Below are 27,268 nucleotides of genomic sequence, written 5' to 3'. Positions count from 1 at the left end.
AATGGATAAGAAAAAGAAAAAAAAAGTATGAGATACAATGAGATTGGTGTTTTGAAACGATTCAACCCAAAGAACATGGAAAATGATTTCTTCAAAATGTTCTCTCGACGTATCAATTACTACCGCGAATAGAACAACCGTGGCATTGTCATTTTCTCAACTTACTTTATCCCAAATACGTTCGGCTAAAGCTTTATAACGAAGTAGAGGATAAACTCGTCAACGGCAAGTCAGAAAGGCGTGAAGGAGAAACGACAGGGAGACATGAAAACGGTGGCCTAAATAAACAACGACCAGGCTCGATGACGGTTTCGACATTTCAATTTGTAATGGAATATGCTCGCGAAGGAATTTTCTACAATTCAACCAAATGTAAATGAATATTCTTTATACATCTGCATGTTTAAATTATTATCCATTAATTTTAATTACATTTAAAAGAAGAAGAAGAGATATAAAAAAAGTAATTTCATTTTATTTCAATCAGTTTAAAAAAATAATCAAACCCAAAAGAGTATTTGATAAATATCATTTAAAAATGCGCGATAGATTTCCTTTTTCACAATAAAAATAATATAAAATAATATATTATATTTTTCTCTCTAGATTCTCTAAATAATAATAAAAAATATCTACATACACACACGATCTCTCTATTTACATTACAATATTTATCTAGTACTGTACAAATATTTACAGTATGGGACATTTAAATAACGCACTTGGACATTCATCGTTATCGATAGATACGATTGGAAAATATTTCTCACGGAATAACATTATTTCGTTTAAAAAATGATAAATAAGTTTGTTTAATCGATATATCAATTGTTATATCCTGTGCGTATACTTTCAATGTTCCTGTATATACGTAATATATATTAACTAGTTTTTAAACACGGAAGAAAGTTTGATCAAAACGAGTGTAATACCGCAATCGGCGTTAGTTACTTTCTAATCCGAATGTGGAATCGTTGTTGTTCGAAAGTAAGAGAATTAAAGGTCAAGCCTAAAAAAACTTCTGTAGTCGACTTCAAATTCCTTGGCCATTCGGATAATACAAAATGTCTCGTTTAAAATAACCTACGCGCATTTAACAATTTAAAAACAAACGCTTCGATCGTTTTGTCGACGTAATAATATATACAATAGTATAAAACAAAACAAAAAAAATAACAAGTTGTGAGAAATCATTTTCATACAGGCCAACTTCGTCTTTCCTCTAAATCCGATTTAACAAACGAATTTCTGTTACTATCTAATTCGAAATCGTTAATTACGTAAATACAATCTGTACAATTGTCATTATCAGTTTTCCCTTCCATTAAACTAAACCTCTTGCTTGTTATATCTTCATTGTTGACATCAATTTCGGCAGATGTACCAGCAATTTCAATAACATTTTCATTACTTGTAATTGAAGTCCTCGACCAGGAAGGATCGTCGACCATTTTATAAATTTCCTTCTTCGATTCCAGCGAAGAATGATATCCTTCCTTTTGAATTTGATCGTTTTTCGAAGGAGAAGAAGAAGAAGTTTTCTTCTTGTTACGTGATAGAAATGTTCGATCCAAAATTATGAAAGGAACTTCAAAAAATAAACTCCAGAGTAAGGAAAATGCCAATGTAAATGACAAATTTCCAAAGAATGCGTACATCTGGAAAAAGTAATCATTGTTTAAACATTAGTAGAGAAGGATTATAACGATTTATTATATAGTTTCTAATCTGTTCAACCATCATATACTATAATAATACGTATAATAATAGAAAGTGTTCAAGTTCGTTCTCTTTAATAAAATTATCGCAGAAGATCGCACATGCTTACCACGCTCATCGACGTTAAATTGCCGGTGGTGCGCACACTTCCGGCTCGGGATAATATAAAAATATAATGGGAAAGGTAAGCAGTGTAAGTTAATCTGCTGAGCGGCGCCCAGCCTCGCCAAGAAAGAAATTCTCCAACTAGACCTTTGGAAATCGATTTGCTTATTGTCTCTTTTCTTCTTACATAAATATAAACGTATAGAAAATCTAATGAATTATTAAAATTAAACGATTATACCTGCGTATCCATGGACGCAACAGAAAATGATCCAAGATACAACTAAAGCAAAAGCGTGTCTGTGCATCCCAGCATAAAAACTAGCCTCCAATCTGTTATAAGGATGATCATCAAAATACATTTCTCGTGCACCAAGAACAGCTGACAGTGCTATTGGAATGGCAATCAACCATCCGATGATTACATAAAGCTACAACAAATTCTCATCGTTAAACAAAACGTTTTCCTACCTTAATTCCAAGCACAAAACTTTCATTTACCTTTTTTAACTTGATATCATAAGAATTTCTTTTAGCCAATAAATAACCTAATGCTAAACCAATGATGTAAGGCCCAGCTCTGGTGTATACTCTTGTATAAATATATAAGAAAACATTAGCTACATCATTTTGTTCCTTATAGTATAACATAGTTGCAGTAAATCGATTGAAAAATGTCATGGTGAAGGGTAAGATTATCGATAACACAAAAGCTAAACTGATGATTATCCAGAAAAATATTTTTCTCATTGAACTGAGCATCGGGTAAAGAAAGATCGGCGATAACCAAATCAACTGCATATCAACTGCCAGGTACCAGGATTGTGACATGCACTGAAATAATGCACGTTGAGAATGAAGTTTTAAAGGTGGATCGTTTGAAAGATTATTTCCAATTGGAAAAAAACAAAATGATTATTATACCATGTCGGCAACGTTGACATAATTGTTGATGTAAAGAAGATTGGTCCACCAATTTTCACGACAATAATTTCGATTTAAACCAACCCACGTATTCCAATGCGGACCACTTCCAAATTTATGATATAAAGTGGAATAGAATCCTATCATCATGGCATACGCTGGTGTTAATCTGCAACAACAAAACCCCCATTCGAATTGGTTTATTATTTTTCATAAACTCATAGGTTTTCTTGATACTTGTTTATAATACGTACCTTGCATAACGATGGAGGTAAAGACCGATAACGTCAAACTTCCAATTATTGCTTTTCACCTTTTTCATGACCTCAGTGTAAGCAAGAAGAATTCCACTGAGTAAAAAAAAGGTATCCGTGACCATGTTTCCATTTAACACCAACATCTTACTCCAATTTTCATGCAACTAATCAGAAGAAAAAGAAATTTTATTTGAAATCACATTGATAAATTCTTCTTTTAAACTTTACCTTTGGTACTTGAGTCAAATCCATATTAATACCCATTACTTCAATGTAATAAGTATGTCCGTAAATGATCCAGCATATACTTATAAATCGTAATCCATCCAAACAAGCGATACAACCTTGAGGTCTGTCGGTATTGAATAGATTCTTGCAATTGGTATAAATTGAAAAGCTGTTTAATAAAATATATTTTTTACCTGGAAAAAGAAATACGTAAGATTATGTTCTAAAGATTGATGAGAGGAAAAAAAAAAAAGAAAGATAAAAGAAATAATAATCAATTATGTAATGGGAAAGAAAAATGAAAAAAAAAACGATAATTTTATAAGATAAGACTCACCTTTTCGGTTCGATGAACTCAAATGTCCTTTACATAAGATATCGAAAGTCGTACTAACGATAATTATCAACGAAAAGATAAGAAGAATAGATCTGAAAATTGGAATCACAGTTTATCAATTGATCGATTGTATCTAAGATCAATAAAGTCAACAAATACAAACGTAATAATTGATTTTTACATGTAAATCCAATCGGATAGATCGAACCTTGTCCGTTCGGATTCCAAAGTATGGCAAGATGTTATTGGAACGTTTATCACAAAATCAAGCCGACCTTCGACCTTTAAGGGATCCATATGGATTTCCAAAAATTCTTGAACTTCCGAATGATTGCAACTCGATGGTACGCACAACATCCATTCGTAAGCGATTGTATTCCCCGACTGCCATTTTGTTGCGTTCTATGATAAACAAAAACAATAAAATATGATATACGATGAAACTTTATCTATTCGATTAACACGTTCACTGCCATGAGGTCACCGGTGACCTCAACACACGTAGATCGTTAATAAAAATTATATAATTAGAATAAATATCGATTCTGATCAATTTTTTAATAATATCATTGTTTTTATAAAGGTTTGAAAAAACTTATGATTTATTATTACAAGGAAAATTAATAACGAGTTACTTGATTTTATAAAAACAATTGAATTTACAACACAAGTACTTGTTCAAAATTATCCATTTTTAGATTCTTCCAAACAAAGGTTCTTCGAGAAAGGGTTTTTGACTATTATAAAAACTGAGTAAATGAAATATATTTGTTCGTGAAACTTGTTCCTTTTTGTTTTTTGTATATGTTTTCTTGAAATAGAATCAATTGTTACGATTAGGAATTATTCTCGTTGCTAGAAATGTCTCAATCTTATTCGTATTTAAAAGAAACAAATAATAATAAAATGATTTACAAAGTCGTTTATCAGTAGTAAAAAAAATGTCAACAGGACACGTATCCCATAATAGAAAAAGTGTTGACAGTAAACGTGTTAAACTTCTTTTGTTCTTATATTTAACTACTATTTGTAAACGAGAAACAATTAACAAGGTCGCGAACAATCATTTATCGAAACATTATGTAATACTCAATTGAGAAAGATTATTTATCTACTCGTAATTTGAAATGAAAACAACTTTATTCCTATTTACTAGTAATCTCATAAATTGATTAGGAAAATCATTCGAAATGGAAACCAATGTTTCGAATATAATAAGAAAAGAAAAATATTCAAACTTACGGATGCTGCAGCGATGTTTATCAGCAAATTAGCAAGATTTAATTCTTTGGATGTGCTATTATTTTCTGCTACTTCGAATTGTATAGTAGCGCTACAGGATTGACCAGAAATTCCTTGATCGCTCTTAACCTGCAGACATTCGTTGTAATTGCCCAACTGCTTGTAATTTCCAGTTATGATACCGGTCGGTATTTTTACCGATGCGTCGTACACTAAAAATACCAAAAACAAAATTAAGAAAAGAAAAACAAAATGTTTGTTCGTATGTATATAATTAATATAATATAATATATATATATATATAATTATTTTATNAAAGTTTGATCATAATTTTTGTCGATAAACACAAATTTAGAAGAATATATATTAATTTGATAATATTAATTAGATTTGATAATAATTACGTGTATTTGTAAATTAATACATAATTTTGACTAAATAAAAAATGAATAATTGTTATTTGAAAATAAACGGAAATTCGATTATTATACATTATGATATTCGATATAATATCATATACGTATGAATTAATGATTGAGTAACGTTCGAACAATGATCGAAACAATACCTATCGTTATAATATAATTATTTAATAATATATTTTTATCTATTAGAGATATATATATAAATCGGTTAGAATTTTATATAAGTTGATAATTAAAAGTGAATTTATGAGGCTTGAAATATTCATTCGTCACTGTTGAAACTTAAGTCGCATAGATCGTGGGAACGCATCCTATGCAAACAAAGAACTTATCGAAGCACAAAATATATATACATATATATATCTAATAGATAAAAATACATTTATGATAAAGATTCAATGCCAGATACATTAACGAACCGAACCGATGAAGTTTTCACAAGCGATAAGGAAATACATAAGTATGATAATTGTATGTGTACTATGTATATTGGTCGAACGATAAACTATTTCTAAAATAAATATTGATAAAAGACGAAACAACTTCCTTATTTAACGTCACAATTTACATATTCATGAAATGCATGAATTCCTAGTTAATTCCCACGAAAAAAAAAAAAAAGAAATCGAAAAGTAATAATAGTATACTATAAAAAAAAGTCACATATTAAACCGAAAAGTATCGTTTTGTCTAAATAAATATTGAATAAATAATTTGTACGTTGCGAAACTATCGAAGGTCATCGTCGTCGTTGAAAATGATCGAACAAAAATTCCTCCGATTGTTCGATAAGGAAAACAATAAAATAAAAGCTTTGATGTTGTGTGTTATTGGTTTGAAAATTAAAGAGAGAGAGAAAAAGTAAAGGAAATCGATCGATTATCTTATATCGAGTAAAACAGATAAACCCTGATACCAAGGACGGTCATCGGCACCATAGTTACTGCTTATTGATCCACTTAGTTTCTCGAGCTGACGCAGAAACCGGTTGCAACCGTTTTATATTGATATTTGTTACTTCTTAGGTGAGGATGACCGTGATCGGGATTCTTAAGGAAAAATCAAAGAGAATTATAATAAAAGATAGATGGTAAAGAATAAAGTTCAATGAGAAATAAAACTCGCTGACTGAGTTGCGAGTTGTTGGCCGTGGCAGCCGTAACCGTCTTTACGGTAACGCGAAGTTCTGCTCGTGGATCTATCGGAAAATGAAGAAAGAAAGAAAAATAAAAGGAAAAAAAACAGGCGCACGCAAACCGGTGCGCTTCAACTATATATATATATACATATATCGTATATTTCAAACGCGAACCTTCACTTTCTTGATATATTTCACGATAATTAATATCATTAATAATGAATAGAGTGTATTTATTTCGGTATCTCTTCCTCGTTATTATTGGAAACGAACTTGACCTACCAATCATTCTATATCTCTCTCATTAACAATAGATCATATTTTTTTGAAAAGGAACTTTGAATAAACAGGATATTTACTTACTTTTCAAAGCCCATGGTGTATAACGCGAGAGTTCCTCCAAGTAGATGGCGCTATCCCGTTGACATTCTTTCGTACTCCACTTAGTAGGTTCAAACGGTCGCATGAAAATATTCGAAAGGACCGTTTCTGGCTTTATGGAGGAACCTGATTCTACGTTGTAAATTATCAACGAAAATAATATAATAAAAGTATGGAAATAAATAATAAAATGTGGAGGATTGTTGATTGCTCGTAGGAGACTCATTTTTAATTTTAGAATCGGCGTTTCCGCGTATACCTGGAAGTCGATGGTAACTTTGATATTAAACAAATGAAAAAAGAAAAGAAAAGGAAGGAAATGAAAGGATCCTCGTTGCGCGAAAGTTTGACTACGTGAACGCGGGTAAATCCGTCTGAAGGAGAGAAAGACGGGAAAACGTAGAACGTACTGTGTACTGGCAATCCCGACGGTTTACTTATATATTGGACAACGACGAGCTGCTAACGAGGAGGAGCAAGTTGCTGCTTCGGGGGAGTTGCCGCCGCCGCCGCTCGCCGTATCGCATCTCCTTTTATCGATGTTACAAAGATTACGCTTCTTCTACGAACCTATTACCGGCAACTATTTACTCCTACTACTCCTACTATCTTCCTCTTGCTCTTTCTCTCACTCTCGTTCTTGATCTCGCTCTTGCTTGATCTTACCGATACTCTCTCCTAATGGAAAAAGCAAACTTAAACATAGAACCGTCTTTCCAAATCATACCGATTGATCATTCTTTCTTATTTGTACTTTCGACCAAAGATTATTCCTATACCATTTTGTGACGCATCATCAAGACTACTTACAAAATTCGGAGAACGCTTTTTAAATGATATCATTAAATAAAGTATTTAATATTCAATTAAATCAAGTATTCATATTTTAATGAATTTTTGTCTCTAAGTAGAATTTAAATGATCTCATCGAGAGTAACACACCAAGATGATCCTTTATCTTTCATTCCTTTTTAAACAATTACATTTTTCTTCTTGTTCTTGTTCTTCTTCTTACTCGATTTCGTTTCTATGCGCTAAAACTCTTTGATTTCTATGTACTTCGAAGAAACTCGAGATCTTAATCGGATGAGATAAAAATGACAAAAGTATTATCGTTAATCGATAGGCGGAACAACGTTATCGGTGATTCAGGACGATGTTTACTCGAGTAAATGTCAACGTCCTGTTAATGAGGCGCACGATTCGATGCATCTGTTGATGCATTTGTCGATGCATTCGACGAAGAAGGAAATACAAGTAAGTTCTATAACGTGTTAAAGATATTGCGACAGCTTTCACGATAAAATATAATTAATCTATTATCCTGTTTCAATTTTCTATTCACAACGAGACATAGAAAACAATTATTTTAGTTGTGTGATTAATAAGAGGTGTTTAAGTTCAATCGAAAAATACAATTCCGTGCTTTCGAAAATGTTTTCATTCAATTTGAATATAGAATAGAAAAACGTTCATTTCCAACTCTGCAAATAGAAATGTAACCAACTTAAAATTTATTCTGATTGTAAGTGGTCTACGTGGTTGTGTTCGCTTCTTATCTTCTTCTCTTTTCTTTCATCGTGCGATTAACATTTGAAAAATTGATAAAAAAAATATAAAATAGGCTTGATTATCGTGCTTAACGCGCGATATCGCAAGATGTCATTTAGATTTGATGTTAACGTGTTCTATGATTTCAGTTAAAAATAAAAGTAAAGGACAATATTCTACATTGTTTTCTCGACTCGTTAATCGTCGTATTTTGTCATCTTAGAAAATGATTTGTTACTTCTTACTCTGCAAGTCCATTGGAGGAAGAGTAAAAGAAATAAATTGTTATTCAATTCTAACCATTGTAATATAATTCTCAAGTCCAGTTTTATTATTTGCTTGCACAGCAATATTAATGCTTAACCATTATACATTGTTTTGTATATCTATTGCATTTATATATACATATTAATTACAAACATCTTCTTTTTCTGTATACAACTTGGTATTAAATAATTTCTATTTCTATACCATCTTATCGTCTTCGTCATCAACAATAAAACACTTTTCTCCTATTCCCGCATTCTCTTCCAATAGAATTTGACAATAATGCGCATTAAGGAATGTTACATGGACGTCTCATAATTTCTACAGTTAATGCTTTGTTCTACAATAACGTTCTACAATAATGTATATAATTATTCAGATAAAATAATCCTGACGAAATATCAATTGATAAAAATATTAAGTAGAAGAGTAAGATAATGTTATTGGCAATATGTCTAGCGTATCATTTCTATCGACTAACAAAAGTTTGTAAATTCAATGATTGATATTTGGTAAAAGAAAGAAAAATATCGACTGTAAGATTATTTCTTCCCATGTAAATAGTTTGTCATCTTATTTACCATCCTATGCTAGGTAAAAATTTTTCTACGTCTTCCAATACTTTCAACTGTGTTTTCATACTATCGAACTTATACACCAGGCCTTGCTTTTCATAATACTCTATTATAGGCAATGTTTTTTGTATATAAGTTTCATGCCTCTTTATAAGAGTTTCTTCATTGTCATCGCTGCGTCCACTACCTTTGGCTCCACGATTGAGGCATCTTTGAGTACAAACTTCTTTGGAGCATTCGCAAAACAAGACGCCTTTCAAAAGTACCTTGTCCGACATGACCTATCGTAGAAAATAATACCAAGTATTACATATACAGCATGTTTTAACTTATAAAAGTGTTTTACTTTAACCATAACCTCTTACCTTGTTCCAACCAGTTAAATTATCTTCGTTTCTTGGGAAACCATCGATGAGAAATCTTTTTTTAGGAGCCTGAGATGTCTGCATGGCACGTTCCAATAAAGAACAAGTAATTTCAACCGGAACAATAGTGCCATTCTTAATATGCGTTTCGATGAGCTCGCCAAATTCCGAACCGGGTTTGATTCTCTCCTCCCTCAAGAGATCACCAGCCGACAAGTGAACGTAACCATACTTTTCGGATAATAAACAACATAGCGTACCTTTGCCTGCACCGGGTCCACCCAAAACGAACAAAACTTCAAATTTTTCTATCGCGGACATTGCTAAACGGCGCAGTCCAGCTGCGGCTACCGTGAACATAAAATATAACAGAACTTAACACTACGACCAAGAGGTATCTCCTATATCGGGGGTATGAACCAGCGCCATTTTTTAAATCGTCTTGGTCATTATTATAAATAACACGACTAACTTTTTCCATTTGTACAAAACTTGATCGAAAAAACCGTCAAATATTTATTCATAATTACCGCCATTTAATTCGTACTTTATTTCATTACTTCTCATTATTTTCAAATAAATTATCAAATTAAAAATAGGTCAATCTTAAATCTTTGAATCACGGGGGCCTATCAAAGTAATGATGGCAACAATAATGCTGGAATAAATAATAATCACTTGAGAATGAACACATTTTCAATGAACAACTTGAATAATTATTCATATTCTTTCTTTTATGAAATATTCTAGCGAAAATCGCATTGATCGATAGATAAATTCTAAATCGACATCCTAAACATCGACGTCATTTATATCATTATCGAAAAGAATAAACATAGGAACTTTTTTATCAGTCGTGTGGCATTAGGTTTATCAAAGAATTGCACTGATGATGAAAGCAATTGACAGATGCAATAAATAGTGTGGGCGGATATTTAATAAATTCTCATTTTATCACGTATTTTTCAAGTTTCACTATTACCTAAGTAAGTTTCATAATTTTTTATATATTCATTATAAAATATAACCTATACAGATAGCGGCCTGTGGATGCTGTCACCCGAGAGATATTCACCCTACATTTAAGATCATTTTAAAACAATTACACGCAAGATTATGGGTAGGTTTATCAAAATATTTGTTTACAATAGTATTACAAATCTATGTCCGCATGCTGTGGAGATATTTCATTTTCATTTTAGAAGATACTACAGAAGCACAAAAGTGGCAACAACGTTTATGTTTATTACGGGAACAGTACGTCAATTTGCATAATGCAAATGCAGAACTGCAACGCGAATATGCTATTGCAACTGCGGATAAACGTGAAAATGGATTTGTTGGTCGACTTTTAACAACGGTTGCATCTTTATACAATCAACATAATTACAGGTATATGAACATTGGGAATATCATGCAATGCATTTATCAAATCTTTATAATTTTTTGACTATGTAGATGCTAAAAGAGTGCATGAACTATGCGTTTGTTATTTTTAGTGACATTACCATTAAATTAGCGGATCAAGAAGTACCAGCTCACAGATTTGTCCTGACTGCTCGCAGTGATTTCTTTGGTGAATCTGTTCTTGCCGGTACACCGGTACTAGGTAATGCCTTTGCTTTAAATCAATCTTCTAAGAATTATTCTAGAAAATACATTGTTTACAGACTGGAGCAATCTAGATACACATGTAGGATTAATTTTATTAAAATGGATTTACACGGGAAAGGTTTCCCAAGAAAATTTAACGTTAGATTTAATGAGAGCTGCTTCATCTTTTCAATTATCAGAATTGATCGATCAATGCGAAAAATATTTGGTCGGCATTGCTGGTCTTAAAGATTGCGTTCAATTGTACGTAGCTGCTGAAGAATTGGGCATACAAAATCTCAGAGATCATTGTAGTTCATTGATATCCGCACACTGGGTAGGTAAAGTACTTGCCTAATTTGTATAAAGTATTTGTTAACATCGAACAATGATTAAGTTAAAGATTTGATTTACAGGAAGACCTAACAGGAGAAGATTTTAAAGAGATGCCTGGTTCTTTACTGTACAAATTATTACAAGCTAAAAGCACATACCCTTTACATTCGGCAGTTCGTTTAATAAGGGAGGACGTTGTATTTTTGTATTTAATTGAAAATAATGCAGAGGTAAGGAACCTTTTTTGTTTTATTTAATTACTTTTCATTAGTGTTCAAAATAAGGAAACTAATATGTGTATCGTATAGCAAATTATGAAATGTATGCTATAATAAAACAGGTGAGTGTTAAAAATATTCATCTATTGGCCATAGAACGGATTAAAAATTCTAGAATAAAAAATTATTCTTATAGATGGAATATATCGCGTAATATATTAAATAATTATCAAATTGTAAATAAAATGGTATCCTTAATAGAGATTACATTTTTTTCTTAACGTAATGATATCACAAAAGTATTAATACCTAACTAATTGGTGTAAATTTATAAAAATACAATACACAATATTAGAAGTACATTATTAAACTTAAGTATTCGTTGTATCCAATATCGTTGCACCGTAAGAAATGCACATTGGATTTCTCAAATATTATTCTATAAACTTACTCCTTCGAGGTAACAATATTTTAATTTAGAGGCTATCAAATTTATACATTAAAATATTTACGTTAACTTCTTAAACGTGTAAAAAATTAACAAATAATAAAGATAGCGTCAATAGAAAGATAGTAGTAGTCAGATTTGCCGTCTTAATGGAAGGAGAAAAATTACATAAATCAGAATTGCAGTAACAATATTCAGGTGGTCTACCAGTTGCTCCTCTGTCTTCACCGATAGTACAACCTTCTTCATAAGCTTTTATTACTTCTTCCTTATCGTACCACTCTCTTGTTTTATTATTATAAATCTTAGATAAATATCTTTGAGTAGCGCAGCCTCTTTCAACTATTTTAACCATGGATGCTGAAACAGTGTCAAACAACAACATTAATCATAATTCTTAAGCACATTTCCTAATTGCATTTTTAAAAGCTCCACATACTTTGGGATTTATAATAGATAGTTTTGTTTACACAAAATGTTGACATTGGACAGAAAACTTGAAATGTCTTATTCCCATTGAATTGAGAACAAAGTTTTTCGGATGCGTCATGTCCTGAAAATGTTGACACGCAACGGTAGCACATAATGCCTTCTGCTTTTGTTTTTAAGATATCTATAAAATACAGAGTCTCTTGTAATTATATTTTAATATTTTGCAATAAGAATAAATACAGTGAAGAATATATAAATGAAAGTTTTACTTACATAAAAATATTGTGACAAATTGAATTAGTAAGCTTTCTACTCGCATCTTTAGGATAATTTTGTAACTAGATTATTATTTAAAAATAAAATCATTCACAGTTGCAAATAATGATCATTTGCTAAAACAAATAAACATAAAAATATGTTTTTTGTGTCGATTTCAATGATTGTCTCTTATTTTATGGTTATGTTGATATTGCATCGATGCACTTTCTAAACTGCACTTTGTACGTTTGCTAATTGAAAACTATTTAAAATTATTTTAAAAGGAAGGAAATGAACAATTCATGCTTATCACACGAGATTCACTAGATCGATATATTTACTTGATTTATTTTCTTAATTTCTTGCAAATCATAAGGTTATATATTTCCTATACATGTTTATCTTGAAAATTAAGTAAGTTTGTGCATAGAAAATATTATATTAACAAGTGGTTAAGCAACGGTATCGTCGACTACTATATCATCTCCGTATTCTTTTTGATTCGCCCGTATATCGTAGCTTATTCATATCGGAAAGTAATCTCTACGCTTCCTCCGTGACCAATTCTGCATTCCTGTATGACTACTCTCCAACAGTGGTTCTCAAACTTATACAAAATATATTGCCTTTTTTATTCCTTTTGCTTTCTAATTCGATTAACAATTGATAATGAAAATAAAAATATTTCAATATCTATTGTAATTATCAATAATATAGATTATTACGTATAACATCTTTACAACAACTGCAATGTTAATTATTATATACAATGCAATTAAATTAATGACTTATTTGAGTTAATGATTAACATTTGAATGATTCATTGTTCTGAAATTCATATTCTTTTTTCCTTATTTCCTATTTCTTTTGTATTAATTATCATTCTTAAAAAATAGACACAAATAATTCTGGGTATTAAAGAAAATGAAATAATATATTTTCTATATTTGTGTTTTTGCAGCTTCCCAAAGCAGTCAACGTAATTGATCAAAAAGGAGAAACTGCATTAGAGGTAGCTCTAAAAGCACGACAACCCTCGTTGGCACAAATCTTGGTTGAACATGGGGCAAATCTTACCGCCAAAGATTCAAGAGGTCTTTCTTTACTTCAGAATGCTATTTTAAGGGGTGACTCGTATTCAGCTCAATTCATCATTGAACAATTGGAAAACAATGGAAGTAGCCAGAAATTATGCGAACCTATTAAATTTACCGACAATGCGAACAATCTGGATAATTACAAGGAATTAGAAGGATGCACTGTGTTGCATCTAGTAACAAAACATGACACTAAAAATATAGTAGCTGTTGCTTCTAAATTATTGCAAGCTGGTATAGATCCTAATTTACAAGATCACAGAGGATGGTAATTAATAATTATCTATATTACATATAATGTATTTACTCTCTCTATATATATTTACTTCATCTTTTAGGATTGCTTTGCATAGTTGTATTTCGGAGGAAAACAAGCCGATATTTAATTTATTAGTTGAATCCAAAAATATAAATTTGGATGCAAGAACTAATAAAGGCGATACTCCGTTATGTTTAGCAATGGAAATAGAACCATTCCAATCATTTTTTGCTAAGGAACTTTTACTCAGAGGAGCAATACCTAATCCTGAATATGAGGAAACAGGGGACACTCTTCTACACATTTTAACCAGAGATAATAAAGAAGAAGCTGCCTTGTTTTTAACTGAATATTGCAAAGATAGCTTAACGAAAACAAACTATGACGGCTACACGATTTTACACGAAGCTTGCAAAGTCGGTTCGAAACGATTAACAAAAGTTCTTTTACAATATGGCATTCCAACAAACATGGTCACGCTTACTACAGAAGATGCACCCATACATATTGCAGTTTCATATTTTTATTTAGATATCGTAGAAGAATTACTGAATGCTAAGGATGCAAATTTACAATTAAATTTGAAAAACAAAGCTAAAGAAACGCCTTTAAGCTTGGCGATAAAAGCTCCATTTAAAAAAGGCATAGATATTGTTTTGGCTTTAATAAAAGCTGGAGCAAATGTAAATCAATGCAACGAAGAAGGACTAACGTTGCTACATCAATCTATATTAAAAGAAGATTCGGCAACGGCTATTTTTTTGTTAGAAAATGGTGCAGAAATGAATGCAAAGTAAGTAACATTGGTAATAGATTAATGAAGAATGTATTTATATTTACTAAAGGGTATATTAACAGGACAGCTAACGGAGAGACACCATTGCAACTTGGTGTGCACTGCAGACTTAGCGAGGTGGTAGAAGCTCTTTGTAGACGAGGGGTAGATACTTCAGTAGGATGCCCTTTGTGGGATGCATTGGATTCGGATCAAGAAGATACCGCTTCTATTTTAGTTAAACATGGAGCAGATGCTGATTGCTGGGGTCCCGGTCCAGATGGATGTTTACAAACTTTATTACACAGAGCAATTGATGAAAATAAAGAAGACATAGCACAATTCCTCATAAGAAGGTATATCGTGAATATAAAAATGTTCTTTGTCATATGAACATTAGGACATAGTTTCTCTTACTTGTTACTTTTAAATATTCATTCTTATAGCGGATGCGATTTAAACGCTCCCAGACGTCCAGGACCAAATGGCACCGGAGGCGACGAGTCGAAGGATGAATGTACTCCGCTGCATTTGTGTTGTCAATGGGGTCTCGAACAAGTTGTTCAAACTCTTATCGAGCATGGAGCAGATGTGAATGCTCGTGACGCGGAAGGAAAAACTCCTGTTCATGTAGCAATACAAAATCAACATTCGCAAATAATATCATTGTTATTATGTCATCCTAATATAGATTTAAATAAGAGAGACAAAAAAGGTTTAACGCCATTCGCGGCAGCTTTAACTGTTCGTAACAATAAAGCAGCGCAGGCGATATTGGAAAGGTTACCTAAAGCTGCAGAGCAATATGACAATAAGGGAAGAAACTTTTTACACACTGCTATACAAAAAGGAGACATGGAAAGCATTTTGTTTCTACTTTCTATACAGGTATATAAGATTTTATGTATGGACACAGCCATTACATCTACGATTAATTGATAAAAATCATTTTTGTAGGTAGATGTAAATTCTAGAGTACACGACGTTACGCAGACACCTCCCTTGCATCTCGCTGCCATATCTGGAAATGAAATGTTGGTACGAAGTTTGATTTTAGCTGAAGCACGCGTCAATGATACAGATGCGAATAGAAATACTGCATTACATGCTGCAGCGAAAGCTGGCCATGCTACAGTCGTGTCCGCGTTATTGCATGTAAATATATTGTTCATTAATATTTCATGATGTTATTGGAATACTATTGATATGTGTATATACATATACATGTATATATGAATTTTTCTCGTAGAACAATATTAATTTTGATGCAGTAAATGCGGATGGCGATAACGCATTACATGTAGCAGTTAGAGAAGGTCACGTATCTGTTGTAAGAACGTTATTAACAGAATGTACTTTAGACGCGGAAGCAGTAAATCTTAAAGGCAGAAATCCTTTACACGAATTAGCCAGATGCGGAAGAGATAATGCTGCAACTATATGCGAACTCTTTTTAGAATGCATGTCGCAATATCCGGTGAACAATGCTGGTAAACATAATTAATTTGATATCGATTAATATTTGAAGCTTCACCCGCATAGCATTATTATTTTAATTTCAGACTTAGATGGTAATACCCCATTGTTAATAGCCTACATGAAAGGTAATGGTAACTTGTGTCGAACACTAGTACGCTCTGGGGCTTGTCTCGGTTCAATGAATAAGGATGGTATAACAATTTTTAATTATCAAGTTGCAACTAAGCAATTGTTATACAGATTATTAGATTCTTTAACGCAAGAAGCACCTTGGGCGGACAAAGACCTATGTTTGGAATGTGGCACAAAGTTTTCTATAACCATGCGTAAACATCATTGGTAAGAACTATCTTACTTTACTAAATTTACATTAAAGTATTCTTATCTTTACCTTATTGAATTGCTTTCTTTATTGAAGTCGGCACTGCGGAAGAATCTTATGCAGTAAATGTTCAGGTCAGGATGTTCCCATTTTAAAATTTGGATATAACAGGCCGGTACGCGTATGCGCTGTATGCTTTGATGTATTGCAAATAGGTGCAGAATGAGTAGGGGTCATAATAAATCAAAATTATCATGCAAACGAACCAAGTGTCATTCCATCTGCCTTTTAAAGAGTACAGATGTTATTAAAACTAAAAGTCTGTGTAATTCTATGTCATTAATAATATATACTTTTTATTGTACTACTTTATTAATAGAAAAAATTTGTTAAAAACTATTTCCAAATTATAAATACAAAAAAGAAAAATAATGATTTCATTATGCATACACATCGTCCTTTAAAGGGATCGTTTAAAGTACATGGCGGGAGGGGGGGGGGAACAACGAAACCGATCGCAGCGCACGCTGTGGCAGAAATATTAAATTTATAGGGGAACTTCATCAAATACATTAGATTTTGTATAATTATCAATACGAAATTTCAAAATACTTGTTGTGTAGTGAATTGTAAAAATAACGATAAAAAAAGCAAATTGTGCACGTTTCTAGAATTACAATTCGTGTTGAAAAAATTATGCAAAGATTAAAATTCTATCAGATTCTTAATAAAACTCATCACTAGCAATGTTTTGTATTTCTTATGTCATTACTCTTATATACTGCAAATATTTGACAGGCCCTGATAAGTTGTGAATGCTAGGCAATGGTAATGTCACGCACACTCCCTATAAGTTACATTTTATTTCTATTACTGGATCATATATATACAATGCTTACATGAATTAATCTATGACATTTGCAACGATAACCATGTAAAGTTTTTATAAGGATCTAACTTCGTTCATTTCAATTTGCTGAAAAGAGTTTCAGCTACACAATGATCTACACATTCCACATAGTCTATCAATTCTTCAAGGCATGTTTCTTCGGTTTGTTTTTTGGAATTAACACGATCATTACACGTGTTCAATATTTCTTTGAATTTTTCACAGTGATTCGCTGAGCATTTTTCCTATAAAATATATCATTTTATTAGAGTACAATAATGAAGCGATAATATTTATAAATATACGGATCAAATAGATTTACTCTAATGTCTTATAAGAATTAATTTTATAGGTTTGAAGTAATTATATTACTTCAAGGTAAAGAGCATTGAACATTAATGAAAATATAATTAAGAATAATTTGATGAAATAAACTCTTGTTAAAAAGTTATTTAAAATAAAACAAGAATATAGGATTATACGCTAAAAGTTTTGTCAACTTTTAAATCAGTTTTTTAAATTAGTTGACATGTTAAAGTTGATAGTATTACATAATAAAAAACTTACACGAAGAACTGTTTGAGGATCAACTAGCTCTTCCTCTTCGTCATTTGCCTTAACTTTTGGTACAAAATTTTTAATCAAATTCTGAATGAAAGACATTTTAAGAAAAGATATATTTATGAAACTTTAAAGGGAACAGAAAGTGTACTAGACTATCATAGAATGATCCAGTGACTATGTTCAACTCATAAGTTTTTTTTTTATTTGTATGCTATGAAATTGACTCGTATTCGTTAAGGCTTATTCTAAAAGTAACTAAAGCAAAGTTTCAAGAAATATCCCTATGGAAATATTCTCATTTTGATTGGTTGACATTTAATGATTAATAACGAATAAAATACGAGTAATATATTTATAAAATAATGAATATTGGCTTTTAAATAGACGAGCAACTGTCATATATGTAATCGAATAATTCTTAATTCGACAGTATAGTTAAACAAGACAAACGTGTATATAGTTAATATTTAAATATTTAATTGAAAAAAGAAATAGAATTTGGCCGGTGTGTGTTTAAAAAAGAAAAAAAAAACATATTGTAACTGGTTTTTAATCTCTCTCTATTAGGGGTAAAAGGTTTAGGTGCATTTGACAAAAAATCCACGTGGACTTTTGCATGTAGTAGATAAAATGGGTGGTATGGGACGAACGCGCATGAAAACGCGCTATTTTCTTTTTAAGCGCGTTAGCTGATTTGCCAATAGGATAGTTAATACTTCCGCAATATCATTCTCGGTTTTGGAAATTGACCAATGCGTGGATTAAATGCCACACATCATCGGGCAACAAGTTTTTCAGCAATTATTCAGCGCCAGATTTTAATTACCTATGCAGACTCCTGGCAAATTAACAAAATGCCAGCCATACACGGAATTCTCAGGTATTATTATCGACGATTACAAATTTCATGATAATGGAATTTTCGAAAAATTGGGGAAAAAAAGCTTTGGGTGTTCGTTCTCGGTTCACGTAGCCGTATAACGTGGGTCCGATGGGCGTTTAAGATTTTATTAAGACGGACGATATATCAAGGGAGAAATAATGTCATTATCAATAAGTTCTTCATGAAATAACTTAGATCGGGATTATCGAAATATGATGTACACGTAGTTACTAATGTAATGATTCTTAAGTGACAAGGATGGCGTCACTGAAAAGTGCATCGCGATCGGCTTTATCGGACGTTATAAGCTTGTTTCTTTAGCGCCCGAGGAGATTATTTTTCTTTTTCAAGAGTCATCCATTTTCGAGTCTCAGGGATGAAACATAGAAATTGAACGATTAAGGAAATAAATATTAATTGATCGAAAGATCAACAAAAGGTCGGCTCGAAGATACTAGTTTAGTGGAATACTTGGTGGTGCTTTACACATTGGTGAGAATATTCTCGACATAGAAGTTCGTAGTCGGTATTTTCGCGTTGGTGCGTGCGTGCATGCTCGTCGGGCAGGTATCAATAAACTTGTATGTTTCTTCGAGAAGAAAGTTGACGGGTAAGTTAAATAAGGAAGAGAGAGAGAGAGAGAGAGAGAGAGAGAGTGAGAAAGGGAGAGAAAGAAAGAGAGAGAGAGAGAAAGAAAGAGAGGAAGAAAGAAAAAGGTAGAGGATATCGATATCGTGATCTAACGCAATCATAAACCTTCAAAATATATTTTGTTCCATAATAATCCGAGAAAAGAGACACTACCGAGCTTGCGAATTATTATTTCCTGCGATCCGAAAAAAATAAGTGAACGATAGTTGATCGCGTTAAGCCTCGAAGGATTATTCTTGTTCTTCTCAAGTCGCGACTAATTTTTTATTTTCTATTTTTTTTTTTGTTCATTCCCCTCTTCAAACTCGTGCAATCTCATAATATTGGTGTAAATAACGATGAAAATAATTGTCTCGGAAAGTTAACGTGTCCTAGGAAGATTTACAATTATTTGGCATGCTGCTCGTCAACAGAACAATCGCCTGAGTAAATACTTGGACAAATTTGGAGGTTATGTGTTTCCGAGATACGTACGCTAAATAACCAACTTGGATTTTAAGACTGTACGTTTGATAAGAAAGAAACGTAAAAAAAAAGTGGATGCATAATTGCAAGGGATTAATAAATCTTGTCTCATCGTGAATGTTCATAACCTGTACGTTCTCCACTTGGAAAAAATAAGAAAAATCGTTCGAACTTTGCTGATATCATCGCTGTACTATTCTGCAAGATACATATTAAATGTTTAACCGAACACCGATCATTATATCTTTGTTTTCCTATATTTCTTTTTTATTATTTAAATAAAAAGACGTACACGCAAGCAAGGGTGTTCATAAACTAGAGAATTGTCGTATCTTTTAAAATTAGTGGAGAATCTTGCAAGCATTGCAATTGTGTTAGTTACACCAAGAGTTTTTCAATAAAAATAAATATAAAAGTCAAGTTTTATATTGTTGATAAGTGGATGCATTGTGTCATTGTCACTGATCGTAATTTACGATCCATTTGAATACTGATCCAAGTGATACAAGTTAATGTTCAATTTTGAGTAAACCTTTAAATGTAACAATTGGGACGTTATGTTCTCTTCCAGCAAGGGTGCGTGATATATTTATTGTGGTTTAAAAAAACTTTTTAGTGAAAATTGTATTTATAAGTTTCTCAAATAGTTTGACAAATAATACTAATGGACACTGTTTCTCCCTTTAATCTATGATTGTAAATATATGAAATACGTTCTATCACAAAAATTTGCTTAAACGTTTGCGATAGTGGTTCACACGAATGGATGATGCTTGGAGGCAATGAACGGAATGGAGAGACATGGACATGGACATGGACACTCGCATGCACACTCGCATCGTCATCGCCATTCTCATGGCAATTCGCAGAGCGCGTCACAGAATTCGAATCAATCGTCCAAACATAGCCATAGTCACATAGCTCATTCTCAGAAAGAACCATCTACACCGCAAGCGGCACAGAAACCAAGGAACTATAAATTATTGGTGGATCCGTTCTTAGTAAAAGGAGCTACCAAATTGTATAGATATGATGGAATGGTTCCAGGAGATCCGACGTATCCTGTGGTCCAACCACGAGACCCTAGATCTCAGTTAACAAGAATATGGACTCGATTAGAACAACTCGACTTACCTGTACCTAGATTTAAAATAGATTCTAATTATTGCGGGGAACCTCCTCCGCTGGAGGTAACATTTTGTCACCTTAATGACAATATTGATAAAACATTTTTAACAGACATGGTTCAGAAGTTTGGTGCCGTAGAAGAACTTACTATATATTACCATCCAATAACTAATAAACATCTTGGAATAGCCAGAGTAGTCTTTGAAACTACTAAAGCATCCAAAGCTTGTGTAGACAAATTGAACAATACATCTGTGATGGGTAGGGTATTAAGAGTGTTTCTCGATGCTTTTGGAGAGGAATGTAAAAAGATTTATGAAGAGTTAACCATAGAAAAGAAACCAGAGAGAAAAATCGAAAAGGAAATAAAGTGTGATATTGAACCGGAAAAGCAAACACCGATCGATAAAGTTGTGCCTGAAGAAAGGGACGATTATAGAAGTACTAAGAAGACAATTGTTAGTGTAGAAAAAGTTAGAGATCCGTATGTTGAAAATTCGAGATACAATAAGTATAGGGATTATCCTACACCTAGTGGAAGTACTGGCAGTGATTTAGGCTATGGCACAGCGCCTAGCGAATTAAATTATTCTAGCAACTATTCTCAAAATTCTACTCCAGCTACCAATTATGATTTTTACTATAGTGGTTACCACCATCAACCACCTAACAGTTATTTAACTAATATACCACAAAATGTATCCCAAAATCTTTCTATGCAACCAAATTCAAACGTGTGGTGGAGTAATAATTCTGGAACTGCTGGGTATCCGTCTGCATCTGTTTGGCCAGCTCAACATGGAACTAATTTGGAAAATCCAAGTTCTAATACGGCGTCGACTAATAAAAGAGTCGACTCAGCAAGTAAAAGTCAACATCATGCTACCAAAAAGGAAAAGGATAATCAAAGCACTGTCAAAAATTCATCTAGAGATTCTCCTGTTGAAACTCGTAAGACTTTAGATTTAGATACGAGAATAGCAATGCTGTTGAAGGATAAGGCAGGTGGAATGGCCCCTCCTTTTTTACAATTTGGTAGTGATTCCGAAGATGATAAAAAATCACAACACGGCGATAACGAAATGCTTTCGGATCCTCCGAGTCCGTTTATATCTCAGGAAGCATACAAATCTTGTTTCGAAAAAATGAGAGAAAAAAACAAGGAAAGATGGAAAATTCGTGAGAACAATTTAAATCAGTTTTCCGTCGATGAAGAATTAGGCAGCGTTATCAGTTCTAGCGAAGATGAAGCCTTGTTAGGAAGTTACAGTCCAGCACCGGATGAAATTGAACCAGAACCACCTAAAGAGCCACCGCCTCCTCCACCACCTGACGACGACAGAATGTCTTTGAGTCCATTGAGTTCGGGAGATGAAAAAATAGAAGAGGTAACAATATTTTTGTAAAATAAAGTAACAATAATTATGAAATTGAAGAAAAAACAAAACAATTTGACAACAGGTTATCGCTCAACCCGAGCCTTCGAGTCACTTATATCCAGGACCTGGTTATCCTGGCCATATAAGTCATTATCCATCCGGAGACGTTTATAGTTGGCCTAGACCAGCCCAATATCCTTATCCTTATGGAACGACCTATTTGCAAAGCCATTACCAACCTACCACGGCATCCTTATCGGGAACAGTTGGAAGTCATCAAGGGACAAGTTATTATTCGTCTTTCCAATCTCGTTTGCAGGCCATGGCAAATCATAATATTACTAAAGATAATCCGCAGGTAAGTGTTGTTATTTAGTTCTTCTCTTTACACTGATAATTTTATATCAAATTGTATTATATTTAGGGTCCTACCATCAATGGTGTATTAAACAGAGTTGTAAATGAACTGAAACAAATTTTAAAAAAAGATTTTAATAAGAAAATGGTAGAAAATACTGCATACAAATTATTTGAAGTTTGGTGGGATGAGAAAAAATCAGAAAAGAATCAAACTCAAGGGGGTGACATTGCTGTTATTAATAGTACTAATAAAGAAGAAAATTCAAAACCGCAAGGACTTTCATTACTTTTGGAACAAGGAACACCATTGGGTCTCAATTACGATGGATTTGGTTTGGGTATCAGAGCTAGTATGCCAAAGATGCCTTCATTTAGGGTAAGCAATGAGATACAAATATTTTCCCAAAAGTCTATCAAATACAATATATCTATATTTTGTTGAACAGCGTAAAATTAAAGCTCCGAGTCCTTTACCTCAAGACGAAGATAGTCATCAATCCGATCGCATTGATACGGAAATCATAGAAAGCGATAGCGATTTGGATCTACCACCGGTACAGAAAGTTAAAAGACCAGTTTCTTCTCTTCCGAGCGGTTCTTCTTCCTCGTCATCATCTTCATCCACTGAAAGTTCTAGCGAAGAAGCTAGTTCCAGCGAATCTTCTAGTAGTTCGAGCGAGAGTTCGGATGAAGAAAATTCTGATGATGAGGTACGTGAAATGTGTCAAACATTAAACCAATATCCATAATCTTTATTCATTTGTTTCTTTATCTTATTTATAGCAAGACACGGATAGTCGCATGTCCGATCATCGTCCCTTGGCTTGTAACAGCGAAGATCCAGATATATTAATGGAACTGGCTATTCAAAGATCTTTGGATTGTCCTACTCCAACTGGTAGAGATACTCCACTGCCAGATATAAAAATAATAGATCTAAATTCTGATGAGTTCCCTGAAATAGATAACAGCGAGAGTCCATTACCACCTTCTCCAGAAAAATATGAAAATGATAAGGAAACGAATGAAAGATTAAATGAAAATTATCAAAATAAGATAGAGGAACAACAATTGGAAACATTAAAGCCTATAGATGTTAATGCGAACAAACCGAGGTTAGAAAATGATGTACAGCAAAAACTTAATACGTATATTGCCAAGTTACCGCAAAAAGAAGAGATTCAACAAGATATGAAGAAAATGGAAAGCTCAGCTGCAGAAGCACTGATTACATTAGCTGGCCAGGATAATATTATACGGCACAGAAGCCCAGGGCCTATCGAACCTAATATCATTAGAACTCTTCAAACATTGTCTGCCAAATACATTAATGACGAACCTATTCTTAAGGAATCGGAGAAAATTGATATGTTTAGTGAAATTCCTACTACAGATTCGGAAGAGGAAAGTCTCGAAATTAGAAGATTAAAATTCCAAGCAGAAGTCGATCTACGATTAAATGGTCAACAAAGCCCAAGCTCGCCTGGTTCACAGGCATCTCAGGTTTTTATGGAACATTCATATTCTTTACCACCAGCGCTTCCAGAACCCGTGGAACCTGTTGTTCGTATGAATGCACCACCGATAAAGATAAAAGCTTCAAAGGTTGTCAAATTAACGAAAGGAAAAGATAAAGTGCATAAGGTTGAAAAACGAAAGTTGAGTAAATATCCCAAAATACATGATCTTCAGAAACACGAAGGAGAGAAGGAAAATATTCAAAATGAATATGTTTATGAAAGATATGTTAGGAATATTCAAGAACCACCAGTAGTATATAAGGAAAGGGATTTAATGTCAGAAATGGGTATTTTGTACGAATTCTTGACCAGAGGTATAGATGCGGAAGATGTTGAATATTTAAGAAGAAGTTACGAAGCCTTGCTAGCGGATGACGCTCAAGGATATTGGTTAAACGATACTCATTGGGTTGATCATCCTGCGACAGATATACCAAGTCCAGCTAAGAGAAGAAAACGAGACGAATTAAGATTACATGCAACTGGAAGCGCTAGAACCGAGGGATACTATAAAGTAGATCTAAGGGAGAAAGCAAAGCATAAAGTAATTCATTTTTCTTACTAAATTAAACATATACCAAACCCCCTCACGTGTTCGTTTTCATATCAGTCTCTAAATAATTGAAATTATAATTAAATTCAATGTTTTCATTCTTTGCAGCATCATTATGCACAAAGTATACAACGTTCCAACGACGTAGAGGAGAGTAATGGTACTTATACAGGAGGAGATGGTATAATAAACGGTCCAAAGGGTAATACGAAAGCATTAACTGGTAAGATGCAAGCTTTGTCGCGAGAAGCGCGAAGTAATCAACGTCGCCTTTTAACTGCATTTGGAATAGACACGGACAGCGATCTCCTTAAGTTTAATCAATTAAAGGTATGTAACATTATTCTATTATTATTTTTTATGCAAAGGAAGGTTTATGTTATCATGTTATTATTACATTGCAGTTCAGAAAAAAACAATTGAAATTTGCGAAGTCTGGCATTCACGATTGGGGTTTATTCGCTATGGAACCGATTGCAGCAGACGAAATGGTTATAGAATATGTAGGACAAATGGTTAGACCAGTTGTTGCAGATTTAAGGGAGTCTCAATACGAAGCTACAGGCATTGGTAGTTCTTACCTATTCCGTATTGATTTGGATACGATCATTGATGCAACTAAATGCGGCAATCTAGCAAGATTTATTAATCACAGTTGCAACGTGAGTATTTACCCCAGGTTTTCATTCCGCCGATATTTGACTTCTAATTCTTTTTATATCATCAACGCATTTTTCAACATTTTTTTAGCCAAACTGTTATGCAAAAGTAATTACTATAGAAAGCCAAAAGAAAATTGTAATCTACAGTAAACAACCGATAGGAGTTAACGAAGAAATAACTTATGATTACAAATTTCCATTGGAGGATGACAAAATACCCTGCCTTTGTGGAGCTCCGCAGTGTCGGGGTACTCTCAATTAAAAAGTTCACATCGAGCTACATTGTTCGTCCCTTTTTCCTATCTTCTACATTTCACCATGTCCTGCTCTCATATTTTTGTAAATATTTCTTCATGTAAACATTTTATAAAAATGCTATCGAAAAATACTAAATTATACTTGTGAGACTTTTCTTAAAGATCATTCTTTATAAATGATTCTTAAGTCAACGAGATATGATAGTACATGAGTCGTTGTAATTTATAAACTACTAAGTTGCCAAATTCTTTATTACTGAGTTCAAATCGTTTATTTTATATGAGTTATAATGCACAGATTTGAATCGTTTTTTACTTGTGTCGATTATCTACATAAGAGTATCTTCAAGATATCTATCTACTAGAGAGAAATATATTTATTGTTTATATTTTTAATGACCATTCTATTCGAGTAACTATCGAGACGGAACGAAGAATACTGTCGTTTTATTAAACTAAATTCAAACAGAGATAAATCTTTATAAATAAGTTTTTATTTTTAATTAACGAGATGTAATCACCCCTCTTTATCAATAACTTTTTGCTATCTAGTGTGCAAATTTTCATTGCCGGATCAATAAAAATCAATTAATTTTCAGCAAAATATCTAGAAATAGCAGTAAAGATCTGCATCTACAATTTGTTCAGGTTTCAGCAACTCGAAATGAACGACCCCAATAATATTCCACAACTTTTCATCTCCAGTGATTACCGGATTTAAATTTGGAAAATCACATTTGGCATTTACAAAGATCTGGATGCATTTGGATAAATATCACAAATGTTTTTGCTAGCAATACCCTTGTGAAATTAATAAAGCATTAAATGTCGGATATGTACCTCTTCTGGCATATGGCTGACCTTTTTAACATAAATTGCAACCAAAAATATAAGATTGAATTATTGACGAGTAAACAAATCACTTTAACCATAAAACATCTGTGGCACAATCTTAAAGTATACAATCAGCTGAAAATGACAAATAAATATCGACGTATATTCGATGTAATATTATGATACCCAGTGGTATTTAAACTCTTCAAAAAAGTAATTCAATTTATAAATAATATCAATTTTTGTACTTTATCCAAGCCTAAGTAATTCGATGGTTACTAATTTTGATTTCATTTGCATAACTAATGAAAACAGTAATTGTTGAATATGAATGATACTGACCCTTTTCCTATTTCTTCTATTTATTAAAATTCTGCTAATCTAGGATGAAA

General features: G+C 32.7%; 6 protein-coding genes across 11 annotated transcripts; 2 read left to right on the top strand and 4 right to left on the bottom strand.

Moving 5' to 3' along the window:
- Positions 1–546: 546 nt before the first annotated feature.
- Positions 547–7,153, bottom strand: LOC106792328 (nose resistant to fluoxetine protein 6-like). The gene is made up of 11 exons (XM_014758688.1): positions 6,739–7,153; positions 4,813–5,024; positions 3,752–3,972; positions 3,571–3,662; positions 3,234–3,427; positions 3,003–3,169; positions 2,749–2,917; positions 2,326–2,658; positions 2,066–2,255; positions 1,829–1,971; positions 547–1,658 (listed from the first exon to the last, which is right to left on the bottom strand). Exons 1-11 carry the CDS (start codon positions 6,980–6,982, stop codon positions 1,197–1,199), a joined length of 2,427 nt encoding a protein of 808 aa, XP_014614174.1. The 5' UTR covers positions 6,983–7,153; the 3' UTR covers positions 547–1,196.
- Positions 7,154–8,617: 1,464 nt separating this feature from the next.
- On the bottom strand, positions 8,618–9,951 carry LOC106792326 (UMP-CMP kinase 2). The gene is made up of 2 exons (XM_014758685.1): positions 9,515–9,951; positions 8,618–9,430 (listed from the first exon to the last, which is right to left on the bottom strand). The coding sequence occupies exons 1-2, from the start codon at positions 9,872–9,874 to the stop codon at positions 9,152–9,154; spliced, it is 639 nt and encodes a 212-aa protein (XP_014614171.1). The 5' UTR covers positions 9,875–9,951; the 3' UTR covers positions 8,618–9,151.
- A 389-nt stretch (positions 9,952–10,340) lies between these two features.
- Positions 10,341–17,476, top strand: LOC106792318 (rabankyrin-5). 3 transcript variants are annotated; one of them, XM_014758668.1, is made up of 14 exons: positions 10,341–10,472; positions 10,551–10,634; positions 10,717–10,906; positions 11,014–11,123; positions 11,185–11,444; positions 11,524–11,673; positions 13,761–14,164; positions 14,235–14,948; positions 15,014–15,286; positions 15,377–15,818; positions 15,888–16,085; positions 16,180–16,420; positions 16,493–16,748; positions 16,828–17,476. In XM_014758668.1, exons 2-14 carry the CDS (start codon positions 10,631–10,633, stop codon positions 16,955–16,957), a joined length of 3,372 nt encoding a protein of 1,123 aa, XP_014614154.1. In that variant the 5' UTR covers positions 10,341–10,472; positions 10,551–10,630; the 3' UTR covers positions 16,958–17,476. The 3 variants fall into 3 exon arrangements, with proteins under 3 accessions (XP_014614154.1, XP_014614153.1, XP_014614155.1); XM_014758667.1 differs by having other exon boundaries at positions 10,341–10,500; XM_014758669.1 differs by having other exon boundaries at positions 10,358–10,437.
- LOC106792319 lies at positions 11,852–13,404 on the bottom strand. The gene is made up of 3 exons (XM_014758670.1): positions 12,815–13,404; positions 12,549–12,722; positions 11,852–12,469 (listed from the first exon to the last, which is right to left on the bottom strand). The coding sequence occupies exons 1-3, from the start codon at positions 12,858–12,860 to the stop codon at positions 12,183–12,185; spliced, it is 507 nt and encodes a 168-aa protein (XP_014614156.1). The 5' UTR covers positions 12,861–13,404; the 3' UTR covers positions 11,852–12,182.
- Positions 17,477–17,557: 81 nt separating the features above from the next.
- LOC106792320 (cytochrome b-c1 complex subunit 6, mitochondrial) lies at positions 17,558–18,411 on the bottom strand. The gene is made up of 2 exons (XM_014758671.1): positions 18,188–18,411; positions 17,558–17,865 (listed from the first exon to the last, which is right to left on the bottom strand). Exons 1-2 carry the CDS (start codon positions 18,281–18,283, stop codon positions 17,695–17,697), a joined length of 267 nt encoding a protein of 88 aa, XP_014614157.1. The 5' UTR covers positions 18,284–18,411; the 3' UTR covers positions 17,558–17,694.
- A 433-nt stretch (positions 18,412–18,844) lies between these two features.
- LOC106792321 (histone-lysine N-methyltransferase SETD1) lies at positions 18,845–26,881 on the top strand. Of its 4 annotated transcripts, none has more exons than XM_014758675.1 (9): positions 18,845–19,064; positions 20,934–22,699; positions 22,773–23,048; positions 23,115–23,426; positions 23,497–23,760; positions 23,834–25,114; positions 25,232–25,453; positions 25,528–25,785; positions 25,874–26,047. In XM_014758675.1, the coding sequence occupies exons 2-9, from the start codon at positions 20,966–20,968 to the stop codon at positions 26,045–26,047; spliced, it is 4,521 nt and encodes a 1,506-aa protein (XP_014614161.1). In that variant the 5' UTR covers positions 18,845–19,064; positions 20,934–20,965. The 4 variants fall into 4 exon arrangements, with proteins under 4 accessions (XP_014614161.1, XP_014614160.1, XP_014614162.1 ...); XM_014758674.1 differs by lacking the exon at positions 18,845–19,064 and adding an exon at positions 19,098–19,677; XM_014758676.1 differs by lacking the exon at positions 18,845–19,064 and adding an exon at positions 19,722–20,759.
- Positions 26,882–27,268: the final 387 nt, after the last annotated feature.

Source organism: Polistes canadensis, unplaced genomic scaffold (assembly GCF_001313835.1).
Source record: "Polistes canadensis isolate GaletaPanama2010 unplaced genomic scaffold, ASM131383v1 scaffold_405, whole genome shotgun sequence".
Lineage (NCBI taxonomy): Eukaryota > Metazoa > Arthropoda > Insecta > Hymenoptera > Vespidae > Polistes > Polistes canadensis.
The sequence above is the reverse complement of the archived record's forward strand: the minus strand, read 5'-3'. Positions and strand labels throughout refer to the sequence as shown.